At 41.9% G+C, this 12076-nt stretch overlaps 1 protein-coding gene and 1 long non-coding RNA gene across 2 annotated transcripts in view; one reads left to right on the top strand and one right to left on the bottom strand.

Annotated features, from left to right (window-relative positions):
• Positions 1–260: 260 nt before the first annotated feature.
• On the bottom strand, positions 261–2759 carry LOC139031728 (uncharacterized). The gene is made up of 2 exons (XR_011484197.1): positions 2550–2759; positions 261–409 (listed from the first exon to the last, which is right to left on the bottom strand). It is a non-coding gene; the product is annotated as an uncharacterized lncRNA (long non-coding RNA).
• Positions 2760–2928: 169 nt separating this feature from the next.
• Positions 2929–12076, top strand: part of TMEM135 (transmembrane protein 135) — a 255523-nt gene continuing 246375 nt past the window's right edge. Inside the window, exon 1 of the mRNA XM_070457152.1 lies at positions 2929–3274. Within this exon, the coding sequence (XP_070313253.1) occupies positions 3134–3274 (141 nt within the window). The 5' untranslated portion in view covers positions 2929–3133. The remainder of the gene's footprint in view (positions 3275–12076) is intronic.

Raw genomic sequence — 12076 nt, 5'->3', positions numbered from 1 at the left:
GTCTGAGAGAGAGACCAACTTTTATCTTTTCTACCACTGTTACTCTGAGCTTTCAATCTGAGTACTTTTCTTTTATTATCTCATTTTGTACTATCAATATATTATCATCACACCTATCTAGTCTTGTTTGGCTTTCTTATAACTTAGTTTTCAGGTAACTAGTTGTTTTGTTTAAAATATTTGGGAAGGCATTTCTTGAGTTGTGCATAAAAGTAATGTTATTCAACAGTCTAATGGAAATCTTTGATATGTCACTTAAATGAATGATATTTTCTTCATTTATTGTTTTGAAAGGGCCCATTGGGGAAGTTCAGTTCAGTTCAGTTGTTCAGTCGTGTCCAACTCTTTGCGACCCCATGGACTGCAGCACGCCAGGCTTCCCGGTCCATCACCAACCCCAATTTCTCCACTGGGGAAGAGGAAAAAGAAAAACAAAATCTAACACTATTCCAACTGACTGAGCTGTAGAAGTGGACGCTGCTTAACACTCAAGATGGTATTCCATTGTCATTTTATGAGTTTTTCTTCAAGTGAGACAACTACAATGTTTCCCAATTTCTCTCCAAGTGACAATTGCTTCTTAATCTCATCCCTTCCATTTACATGTCACTCATATTTAATATATGTAGATTTATTTTTAATGGCCTCTTTAGAGCTAGCATAAATCATCTTGCTTTTAAAAGGTTCACTCTTAGAAGCCCAGAATATCAATACTAGGTATTGATAGTAGATATTTAGTCTTTTTTGTTGTGTGTATGGCATCAATAGATCAATACTAGGTATTCTTAGACTTTTTTTGTTGTTTATATGGCATAATACACAGAAAACTGGTAATTATTCAGAGGCAGCAACTTCACAACAAAATGTGTAGGGGTTCTCCGTGATATCACTAGTGTCATTTGTCAAGATCAGTTTTGCTTCCTCTATTATAATTATTTGTCTTTCCTCATCATTTAAACAGAACTTTCTTTCATCTTCTTTTGTGTAGAATATTTCTTTATTTTCCTATCATTAAAACCTTTGGTAACTTCATCATTCCCTGTAACTTCAAAAGTCATAGTGCCTGGGGCTGAAATGCCAGCTCTGGTCCCAGCTCTATGGCACTGGGAAGAGATGGAGAAGTAGGTGGAAGCCTTTCTTGTTCACAGCCGAGTCTACCAAACTTAGAATAGTGCCTGAAAATAATGTGTGTGTGTGTGTGCTCAGCCATGTCTCACTCTTTGTGACCCCATGGAGCGCAGCATGCTAGCTCCTTTGTCTATGGAATTTTCTAGACAAGTATACTGGAGCAGGTTACCATTTCCTACTCCAGGGGGATCTTCTTGACCCACGGATTAAACCCGCAGTTCCTGCAGGCAGTTTATCTGCCACAGAGCCACCTGGGAAGCCTGCCTGAAAACAGTATGTGCTCGGTAAATACTTACAGAATGAATAAATGAAGACTAGATTAGAATGGGATTTGTCTAAGGGCTCTATATAAAAGTAATAGTATTAAACAGTCTAATGACAAGCTCCTGCTTTAAGACACTTTAGAATTTGAAATTCCAGGGAACCTGGAAAGTTATGTGTGAGGAAACTGACTCTTACAGAGTTTATAAGTCTCATGGGCCACATAGGTTGCTTGTCATGCCAACTTTTGGCAGCCCTCTAGCCAGGCACCAGTTCTAAGACCACGGCTGTCTCTACTAGGTGTACGATTTGAAGCACAGTCCCCCTAAAATCGAGTTCCCTTCCCAAGTTTATGAATAATCTTGCTATCTAAAACTTAATTTCCTTCCTCACCCTCCCACGACCTCAATCCTGTGCTAAGTGAGCACTAATCAACTAGTCAGATGACTGAAACTGCTGTTGCTGATACAATTGCTAATATACTAAAATAGCTATTATAGATAACATCATTAATGTACAAACTCAGCCTGTTTCTCCACAGCAAGATGAGCTCACAGACCCCCAAGCCATGGGCCACCTGACCTGAGAATCCAAGACATCCTGATTTCCAAAACTACCATAAAAAAAAGAGTCACAAGATGATTCATCCTAGTCTCTGTTTTCCCTTTTTAAGAAACCCCTAACTCACAGACCAAGTGGGAGCAGATCTGAGGCTTGTCAAGAAGTCAGTCTCTCTCACCCTCTTGCTTGGAGGTGGTTGGTGTTCAGTTGTGTCAGACTCTTTGCGACCCCAAAGACTACAGCACGCTAGGCTTCCCTGTCCTTCACAATCTCCCTGTACCCTGCAATAAACCCTTCCTTTGCTGCAAACACCTGCTGTCAGAGTCTGGCTTTCTGCGCCTGGGGCAAGTGAGTCCTTGCTGGGTTACATACTTGGCTGATGCGTACCTGTGAGGATGCTGTAGATAGGATGGATGGCTCAGTGGCCCAGGGTTTGGGGACAAAGACTTACTGGCGTCCTTTCTCTTACAAGAAGTGAAAGTGCACAACTAGCAAATTTGTTAGCCTTTTCAGGCACCGCAGAGCTTAGAAAGCCGAGTCATCGAGGGCGCTGCTGGGTCCCAACCAGCAGACAGCCTCAGCTATTTATTATTTATTACCTGGCGCTACAGGGCAGGGGAGCTGGCCCTTCTGAGGAGGATGGTTGTCTGGGCTCGCCTCTGGCAACCGTCTTCCTCCACCAGTTCCCAGCAAACTCATTTCATCCATTTCTTCCACTGCCCACAGTTCTACTTGGCTGGGCTTTGAGAGCACCGAGGCTGGAGTACACAGTGACCCAACGCGCCCAATGGGTCTCATCTGTCAGGGCGCGCGGGGCGCGGGCCTTGAGGAGGCGGGCGGGAGGCGCGTCGCCGAGCGGCGCTCCAGCTCCCCGCGTCGGCGGCGCGCGCCGCTCGGGGACGCGCTTGACCGGGGGGCGCAGGCGGGGGCGCGCACGCTCCGCCTCTCCCCGCCTCCCCGGCTGCGCGCCCCGCCCCCTCGAGCTGCCATACGCCGAGCGCCCAACATCCGAGGACTTTGGCCCCGAGTAACCCCGCTCGCGTTACCTTTCCCCTCTTTTCCGCGCCTCCCCGGGGGCCGGCCCCGGCTGGCCCGCCGCGGCAGGGCGCGCGCCGCCCTCCCAGCTTCCTACCTCGCGAGCGCCGGCTCAGCCCCTCCCGGCCCCCGCGCGCGGCTCCTCGTCATGGCGGCGCTCAGCAAGTCCATCCCTCACAACTGCTACGAGATCGGCCACACTTGGCATCCGTCCTGCTGGCTTTCCTTCTTGCACATCACCAGGGGCGCCCTGGAGGAGTCCCTGAAGATCTATGTCCCCCTGTACTTGGTGAGCCCCGTCAGCCCTACCCCAGGCCGAGGGCGGTGTGCGCGATGGGCTCCGGCGGGGCGGGCTCGGGGCGCTCGCTGTCTTGTCAGGCTCTCCTTGGGAGCGATCAGGGGTGTTTTTTGGGGGACAGGAGTGGGTGGGCTTGGGGAGGGGGGGAGATCGCAAGGGGCTGATACCCTAAATCCCGCTGGGACGGAAGAAGGGGGAAGGGAGTTAGAGGTTGAGCTGTCATCTGAACGTCTGCTGTTGGGGGAGAGGATGTCTTCTCAACTTCAGGATTAAGTTTGGGGGCCACTTCAAATTGTAAATGCACACACCTGCGTTGCTTTTCCTCTCTCCTGCCTTGTGATGGAGAGGTCTTCGTAGGTCAGCGAGGGGATGAGAAATGGCCTGCAATCATTCCTCACCTAATTCCCTCTGTTTTGGCGTTCCTCTTGCCCCACCCCCGCCCCCCAGGTTTTTTTTTTTTTTTTTTTTTTTTTAAGGGCATATTTGACATCAGGTCCCCAAGACCTCAGATCTTGTGTCAATTTGGGAATGACACAGGATTGTGGCTTGAAGGTTTTGCAAAGTGTTTTTGCATGTTCACAAAGTGGTCTCCAGGTTGAGATTTTGCTTGGTGTTGTAAAGGGTGATTCCAGTCTATGAGTCAGTGAAAGTGTCTAGGAGATCTGACTGTATGTCACTTGTCTGTCCTTTATTCCACAGCTTTACAGGTAGGGCAATCTAAATTTGGAGCTTTAAATAGGGACTATTTGAAAATATGTGTATGTATCACTGAGAGTTGTTTGTTCTTACATATTCTAACCAGCATCTCTCTCTCTTTTTCCCCAGTAATCTCATCCTTTGTATTAAAGATTTCTTTAATCTTTAATTAACCAAGATCACTTTGGTTATTTAAGTTTATTGTCTTATTTTCTTGCCCAGTAGAGTCTATGTCCTAAGAAGGCAGAGGTATATTTTTTGTATGTTTCCTACAAGTTCTAGTCAGTTTCAGTGGATGATCAGTTCTTCTCATTGAGTAATAATTTAGATTTATACCCTAATATTCCTGAAGGTGTGTCATGGCCATAGCTGTAGAACTTCTTCAGAAGTCTGATTATTTATTACAGAGATAACCGAGGAGAAGAAGGTAACTTTCTCTGGGCTTGCAGAAGCCAGTTTCATTTGTATCATATTCACTGGTGCTTTTAAAACTTTAACATGTGTTAGGAGTCTGCTGGGGGAGCATGTTAAAATGGGGGTTCTGATTCAGTAGATCTTGGTGGGGCCTGAAATTCTACATTTCTGACCAACTCCCAGGTGATATTAATGCTTCTGGACCAAGAGTCACGCTTTGAATAGTAAGGATCTGGAGCAGAGGCTGATAATAAACTTATCCTTAGAGTGATAAATGTCTTCCTTGATTTTCTTTGGCAAAGATCCATGTTTATCTGCTTTTCCACTTGAATGGTCGCTAGTCGATAGCTCATTTATTAAAAAAAAAAAAGAATATCTACAAACATGATTGAGCTTTTGGTGTATTCAGAGATTTTTCATTCCCTTATAGGATTATGAAGTTATGTGGGGAGTCTATGGTATGTACTTTCTCTCTTTGAAAATTCATAGCAATTTTATTGTGCCTCATTCATTCATTCAACAATGATTTGTTGAATGCCTGATATTTTTCATATTTACAGCCTAGATAATTAATTGGTTGTATTCCATGATGAGTAGTTCAGAGGAGCAACAGAAACATAGGTTCTTCTATGCCAGCAGGTGGGGTAGGGGCAAAAGGGTCAAGAGAAGTTTGTGTTTTACTATTCTCTCTCCAGCTAGGTTAAATACTTATTGAAAATAAATTCTTGATCTTATTTAATCTTGTATCTGTGTTTGGATTATAGCTGGGTAATTCAAAGTATGGGTCGCTATTCATGAGTGGTTGTGAAGTAAAATTGGTGGGAATTGACCGGTATTTTATTTTAAGTGAAATAGAAAAGAAGAGGAAAAAAAAAATGAGAGGGCACCACAGGTGGTATGGATAAGTGTTATTACAGTTTTGTTTGTTGTATTTGTATAGGTGGCTGGGGCCCTTAGACCATATAGCAGCACTTTGTTCTTTGTCTGTGTTGGGCAGTTGTTTAAATGTGTAATTCAGGTGCCACAAGGCGGTGGGGGGAAGAAATGGGCTTTTAAAGGCTATCAGCCACTTCTGATTTTGAATCTCAACTCAGTCACTCACTGTTTGACTTTATGCAAGTTACTTTTACTCCTTCTGTGAGAATTAAGTGAAGTATATACTGAAGAGTATCACATTTTCTAGTTCATAATAGGTCTTGAATAATTAGGCATTTTTTTGTTCCCCATTCCCTTGGTGGCACTTAAGTTAGATGCAGGTAGGGAGGGCTCCTTGGAAGAAGTAACATTTGACTTGGGCCTTGAAGAGAAGGATCACAGACACTGATTCATGTAGTAGATAATTTATAGAATACTTAATGGAGCAGAAGGAGAAAAGTGTGAATTGAGGCAGAAATCCAAATGGTTTTGTAAAAGTAGTAGGTGTATTGATTGACTGAAGCAGAAGTTTTGCATATAGGCTGTATGAGTAATGACAACTCTTATTTACTGAACACTCATGGAGCTAGCTTCCCTGATATCTCATTTGGTAAAGAATCTGCCTGCAATGCAGGAGACCCCGATTCGATTGCTGGGTCAGGAAGATCCTCAGGAGAAGGGATCAGCTACCCACTCCTGTATTCTGGCCTGGAGAATTCCATGAATTATATAGTCCATGGGGCCGCAAAGAGTCGGGCATGACTGAGCAACTTTCACTTTCACGTGCTTAGACCTTTACGTATCTTATTTAATGCTTACACAGCTCTCTCTTATCCCCATTTCATAGGTAGGAAAACTGAAAATTAGGGACTAAGCAGTTTCCAAGATGAAGAGTTAGTAAGGGGAAGAGACAGGCTTTTGTTTTTTCTTTTGACTCAAAGACTGAAGGTCAGGCTGAGGATGTCATGAGGTTTGTTTTTTTTTTTTGAACAAAGGGGTTACCAGTACAGAATGGTGTCTTCAGATGATGAATCTGGTTGAAGTGGGTAGACTGGGTTGGAAAGGTTGTTTAGGAGTTGATGCAGTGTATTCATTTAAGTGATAGAAAATCTGTTCTCATGGAATCCCACTTTGTAACTTGTTAGCAGTGTGACCTCAGGAAAATTATCTCACCTCTTTGAGCCTTAGTCTCTTTGGGTATAATTATACCCATCTCTTTCGGGCTGTTGTGAAGATTTAAATGGGATAATAGTATGTAGGAATAGCAGCTATCACATAGGAGGGCCCTAATCAAGGGTTGGTATTATTAAAATAGTGCATTTGTTATGATCTTTGTCTCCACCTCTGATTAGAATGGTGGTTTGTATTCAGAATTAGCATGGTACTTCAGTAGGTGCTTCAGTATGTGTCTGAATGAGTGCAAGTATGAATGAATGAACTCATGAATAATTCAGGAGTGAAGAAATAGTATTTGGCAGGCCTAAGGTAGTGGCAGAGAGAATGGAAGGGCAGTTTTAGAGGCATTTCACAGGAGAGGCATTTCATAGGAAGGATGAACAGGACTTAGAGATTGAGAAGGTTGGAGCAGTGTGAAGGCTTGTTTATGCTTCCAGGATTTCAAGTCTGACTGATGGTGTCATCAGCATCATTGATAGAACAGAAGTTGAAGGGAAGCTGGGTTGGGGGAAACTTTAATCAGAAATGTTTTTTAGAGCTTATAGAAATCTGCTTTTCATTTAAAATGTTACCTTGTGTGTTGTACTAAACTGACTCCTTTTGTTCCTTTCTGGTTTCCTCTTCTGTACGTCTGCTCTTATGTTTCTTTCTCATCGTGGTATCTAGCATCATGTCTTAGTATCACCTTCACTTTCTAGTGCTTAAGCCATTAGAAATGTAGTGATCTATGTCTTTTCACATTGAATCTGTGTGTTTTCGTGATTTGTAAAAAGCATCAATCTTCATTATCAATCCATTTGATTAGAGTTTTTTTTTTAAGAACCTACAGCATGGCAACCCACTCCAGTACTCTTGCCTGGAAGATCCCATGGACGGAGGAGCCTGGTAGGTTGCAGTCCATGGGGTCGCTAAGAGTCGGACACAACTGAGCGACTTCAATTCCACTTTTCACTTTCATGCATTGGAGAAGGAAATGGCAACCCACTCCAGTGTTCCTGTTTGGAGAATCTTGGGGATGGGGGATCCTGGTGGGCTGCTGTCTATGGGGTTGCACAGAGTTGGACACGACTGAAGTGACTTAGCAGCAGCAGCAGCACAAATGTTATAATATATGCTAACAATTTACATATATACCGAAAATATATTTCAGAAAGCTTTATTTCTTGAATCTTAGTTATTGTTACACATTCACAGTAAGTGGTACCCATTGCTACACACATGAAACAGTTGTTAAACCACTAAAATTGATGAAAGCATAGTGTCCTTGGGACTTTGTGGCAAAGTTAGAATACACAGTTACTCATTTAGGAGGATGGACTCTGTGCTGTTCCAGTTCTTAGGTGCCTTTTCTAAAAGGAAAACTTGTTAACTTACCTCGGGTGGTTCTCAGAGCTTCCTTATGTTTTTCCTAGTGTCTTTCCACAGGACTTCCAGATTAGGGTACTGGCACTTACCATTAACTGACTTCAGAGAAGAACCTTTCTCAGTTTTGGGAAAGAGTGATTTAAAAATCTGCTTCTTTATTGACCTTCAGTTGTTTACACCCTTCTTCGGAGTATGAAAATGGTTACTTAATATTTACTTCTGTTGAATCTTAACAGAATTGTTATAAAGAGTCAGTTCATTACCTTTAGACTGAATAAATACTTAAGCAAGAGTTGGACTTCTAGGAATAAAAAAAGAAAAAAACTTATGGACATTTTTTAGTTAGTTGTGAAAGACTTGAAAGGCAGTGCCAAAGAATGCTCAATCTAACCCACAATTGCACTCATCTCACACACTAGCAAAGTAATGCTCGAAGTTCTCCAAGCCAGGCTTCAACAGTTCATGAACTGTGAACTTCCAGATGTTCAAGCTGGATTTAGAAGAGGCAGAGGAACCAGAGATCAAATTGCCAACATCTGTTGGATCATCAAAAAAGCAAGAGAATTCCAGAAAAACATCTACTTCTGCTTTATTGACTATGCCAAAGCCTTTGACTGTCTGGATCACCACAAACTGTGGAAAATTCTTCAAGATATGGGAACACCAGACCACCTGACCTGCCTCTTGAGAAATCTGTACACAGATCAAGAAGCAACAGTTAGAACTGAACATGAAACAGCAGACTGGTTTCAAATTGGGTAAGGAGTTCATCAAGGCTATATATTGTCACCATGCTTATCTAACTTACATGCAGAGGACATTGTGAGAAATGCTTGACTGGGTGAAGCACAAGCTGGAATCAAGATTGACGGGAGAAATATCAATAACCTCAGATATACAGATGACACCAGCCTTATGGCAGAAAGTGAAGAACTAAAGAACCTCTTGATGAAAGTGAAAAAGGAGAGTGAAAAAGTTGGTTTAAAACTCAACATTCAGAAAACTAAGATCATGGCATCTGGTCCCATCACTTCATGGGAAATAGATGGGGAAGCAATGGAAACAGTGGCTGACTTTATTTTTCTGGGCTCCAAAATCACTGCAGATGGTGATTGCAGCCATGAAATTAAAAGACACTTGCTCTTTGGAAGGAAAGTTATGACCAACCTAGATAGCATATTAAAAAGCAGAGACATTACTTTGCCAACAAAGGCCTGTCTAGTCAAAGGTATGGTTTTTCCAATAGTCATGTATAGATGTGAGAGTTGGACTACAAAGAAAGCTGAGTGCCGAAGAATTGATGCTTTTGAACTGTGGTGTTGGAGAAGACTCTTGAGAGTCCCTTGGACTGCAAAGAGATCAAACCAGTCAATCCTAAAGGAAATCAGTCCTGAATGTTCATTGGAAGGACTGATGTTGAAGCTGAAACTCCAATACTTTGGCCACCTGATGCGAAGAACTGACTCATTTGAAAAGACCCTGATGCTGGGAAAGATTGAAGGTAGGAGAAGAAGGGGACGACAGTGGATGAGATGGTTGGATGGCATCACCAACTCAATGAACATGAGTTTGAGTAAATTCCAGGGAGTTGGTGATGGACAGGGAAGTCTGGCCTGCTGCAGTCCAAGGGGTTGCAAAGAGTTGGACATGACTGAGCAACAGAACTGAATGTAAAATTTAAGTGATATGGACAAAGGTTTTTTTTTTTTTTTTTGTATTCTCATATAGTTTTATTTTATGGAAAAAAACCAATAATTCTACAAAACTTCCCAAGCTTACCTCCAATTACAAGATGCTATTTAGACTTCTATATTTCACTATGGCTTAGGAGGGGGGAGTCTGGTTCTGGGATCAAATTGCCTGTGTTAGAATTCTTGCTCATTTCTTACTAGCTGGGTAATCACCGACAAATGACCTGAGTACTCTAAGCCTCAGTTTTTGTGTCTGTACTGTGGGAGAAATGGTAAATTTTCACTCCGGAGGTCCTGGTGAGGATTAAATGAGGCATAATATGTGAAGTGTTTCTGGCATGTAGTATGCACTGAGTTTTTAAAGGCACTGTTTTAGCAGATTTTCTTGAGAAAATGAGACCAGAAATGAGACTTTTTGAAGCTTTTGTTTTTTTACTTAAAAAAGGAGAGAATTAAAAGTCATTAAGCCATATAGACTGCTGGGGATATTTGGATTATTTGACATTTGGAGACCATGGAATTTTTAAATATGTTGGAGTAATTCCGCCTTTGATTTTTTGCCTGAGGCCTTCTTTAGAGGTGAAGGTGAAGGGCTCATTGTATCCTTCTAGTTCATAAGTAAACAATGGTTTTTTAACAAGCTTTGTTATTGTCCCTTTTGAGTTGTAGCAGTCATTTGGTGTTTGTCTTTCAAATGAGCAATTAGATGATGAGTTTTCCCATTCATTAATAAGAGGTTGTGAGTATGTTGAGCTTGGTTTTCTGTGTGACATTTTGTTATTCTTTGGCTGACCTCTGTTGAGTTCAAAAAATACTTCCAGCGTATTCCTTCTAGTTGAAAGTTGAAGACTATTGTACTGAACACTTGTAACTCACCCTTTTCTGTAGCAATCTGAGTATATAGCTGGCCAAATCTTCTTTATTGTTGTTTGTCTCTTTAGTTATCATAGATCAGGGATAAAAATTAAATTAATATAAACATTGGAATATAGGATCTAAATAATTATCATCCATTGCTGTTCATGTTTCTGAGTCAGTAGATTCTTATTAAACTGGATATTTATTTGATTTAAATTTTTTAAAAAGCCTTTAAATCCTTAGTAAGCATTTTTCAATGTCAGCATCATTTTTGTTTGCCTTGTCACTAGAGAATTCTCTTCAAATCAGAAGGTGTGGGAATTTCCTTGGTGGTCCATTGATTACGTCTTGGAGCTTCCACCTCAAGGGGCCTGGGTTCAGTCCCTGGTCTGGGAACAGAGATCCCACAAGCTGCACAGTGTGGCCAAAAAAAAAGATGTTGTTGTGATTTAAGATTTTTTTGGGTGCATGAATCTGTTATAGGAAGGGGGACCTCTTCCAGGGCCTGAGAGTGGGCTCTTGTCTAACACTTGGAAACGAATTGTCTGAGGAGTCACACATGCTGACAAAGCGAGAGAGTTTATTGGGAAGGGGCGCCTGGGCGGAGCGCAGGAGGGCGAGGAGCCTGGGAGGACGGCTGTGCCACGTGGCTCGCAGTCTTGGGTTTTACGGGGTCGGGGTTCCTTTCCGGGTTTTCTTTGGCCAGACATTTTGACTCGGTTCTGACTGGGTTCCCATCAGTGTGTTTCTCCTAACAAATCTGTTTCATCTTGAGAAAATAGGAGTGTAGTTATTAAGTATTTGTTAATGAGCCTGATTTATTAGTGAATCAAATTGGTATTGTAAATTGATATTACAAATTGTATATGAAGCTCTCTTTTCATAATTATACTTGAGGAGAATCAATTTCTGTGAATGGATAAGGATTTTAAGCAATTTTGCTTTCAGCTACATTGAAAAATATTCAGTGGAATGGATTTATGTGTGGAAAAAAGTGTGAAAAGAGGGAAGAATGCTGGCTCAAGTGTCATCAGGTTTGAGCAGGTTGCTTTTATACGAATGCTGAATTTACAGCATTTTTTACTTATCATCATTTATTTTGTCTAATCTTTGTACTCATTACATGTGTCAGCTTGCTTTGGCTTCTTTGGAGTTTGGTTTGTGGTTAGTCCAGTTTGGGAGTTGCCTTGAAGGATTTATTATCTATTGGCAGTGACAGAAGAAAGCTTGTTATTCTGATCATTTTTCATTTCTAAACCTTGAAAAAAGTAGACATAGTCCCATCTTTGTCAGATCTGTATCTCAGAAACCCCCCAGCCCAGGAGACAGGGATTTAATCAGAATTCAGATTGAATTTCAGAGTGCGTGCTTTCGTAGCTCCATTTGGAGCTCATGGAGTGTAACTGCATTTACCTGAATCTTCATTTTCTCTCTCTTTCCTATCCTTATTTTATTCTTCAATGATTACAGATTATACCTACAATATATCAGAAATACAGGGGTGGGGCAACAAGATGTTTGTAGACATTTAGGTTAAGGGGGAAGATAAACATGAAAGGAGCATGCAAAAATTGATTTCAGCTGTATTAGTGCTATTGAGAAGTACAGGATGTTACTGGAGAGTGTTGCATGAGACCCTATCCTAGTGGGTCTTGGGAAGGCTTTCCCAATGAAGTAA

Source organism: Odocoileus virginianus, chromosome 28 (genome assembly GCF_023699985.2).
Source record: "Odocoileus virginianus isolate 20LAN1187 ecotype Illinois chromosome 28, Ovbor_1.2, whole genome shotgun sequence".
Classification (NCBI taxonomy): Eukaryota; Metazoa; Chordata; class Mammalia; order Artiodactyla; family Cervidae; genus Odocoileus; species Odocoileus virginianus.
Note: the sequence above shows the minus strand (reverse complement) of the source record. Positions and strands in the feature narration are given on the sequence as shown.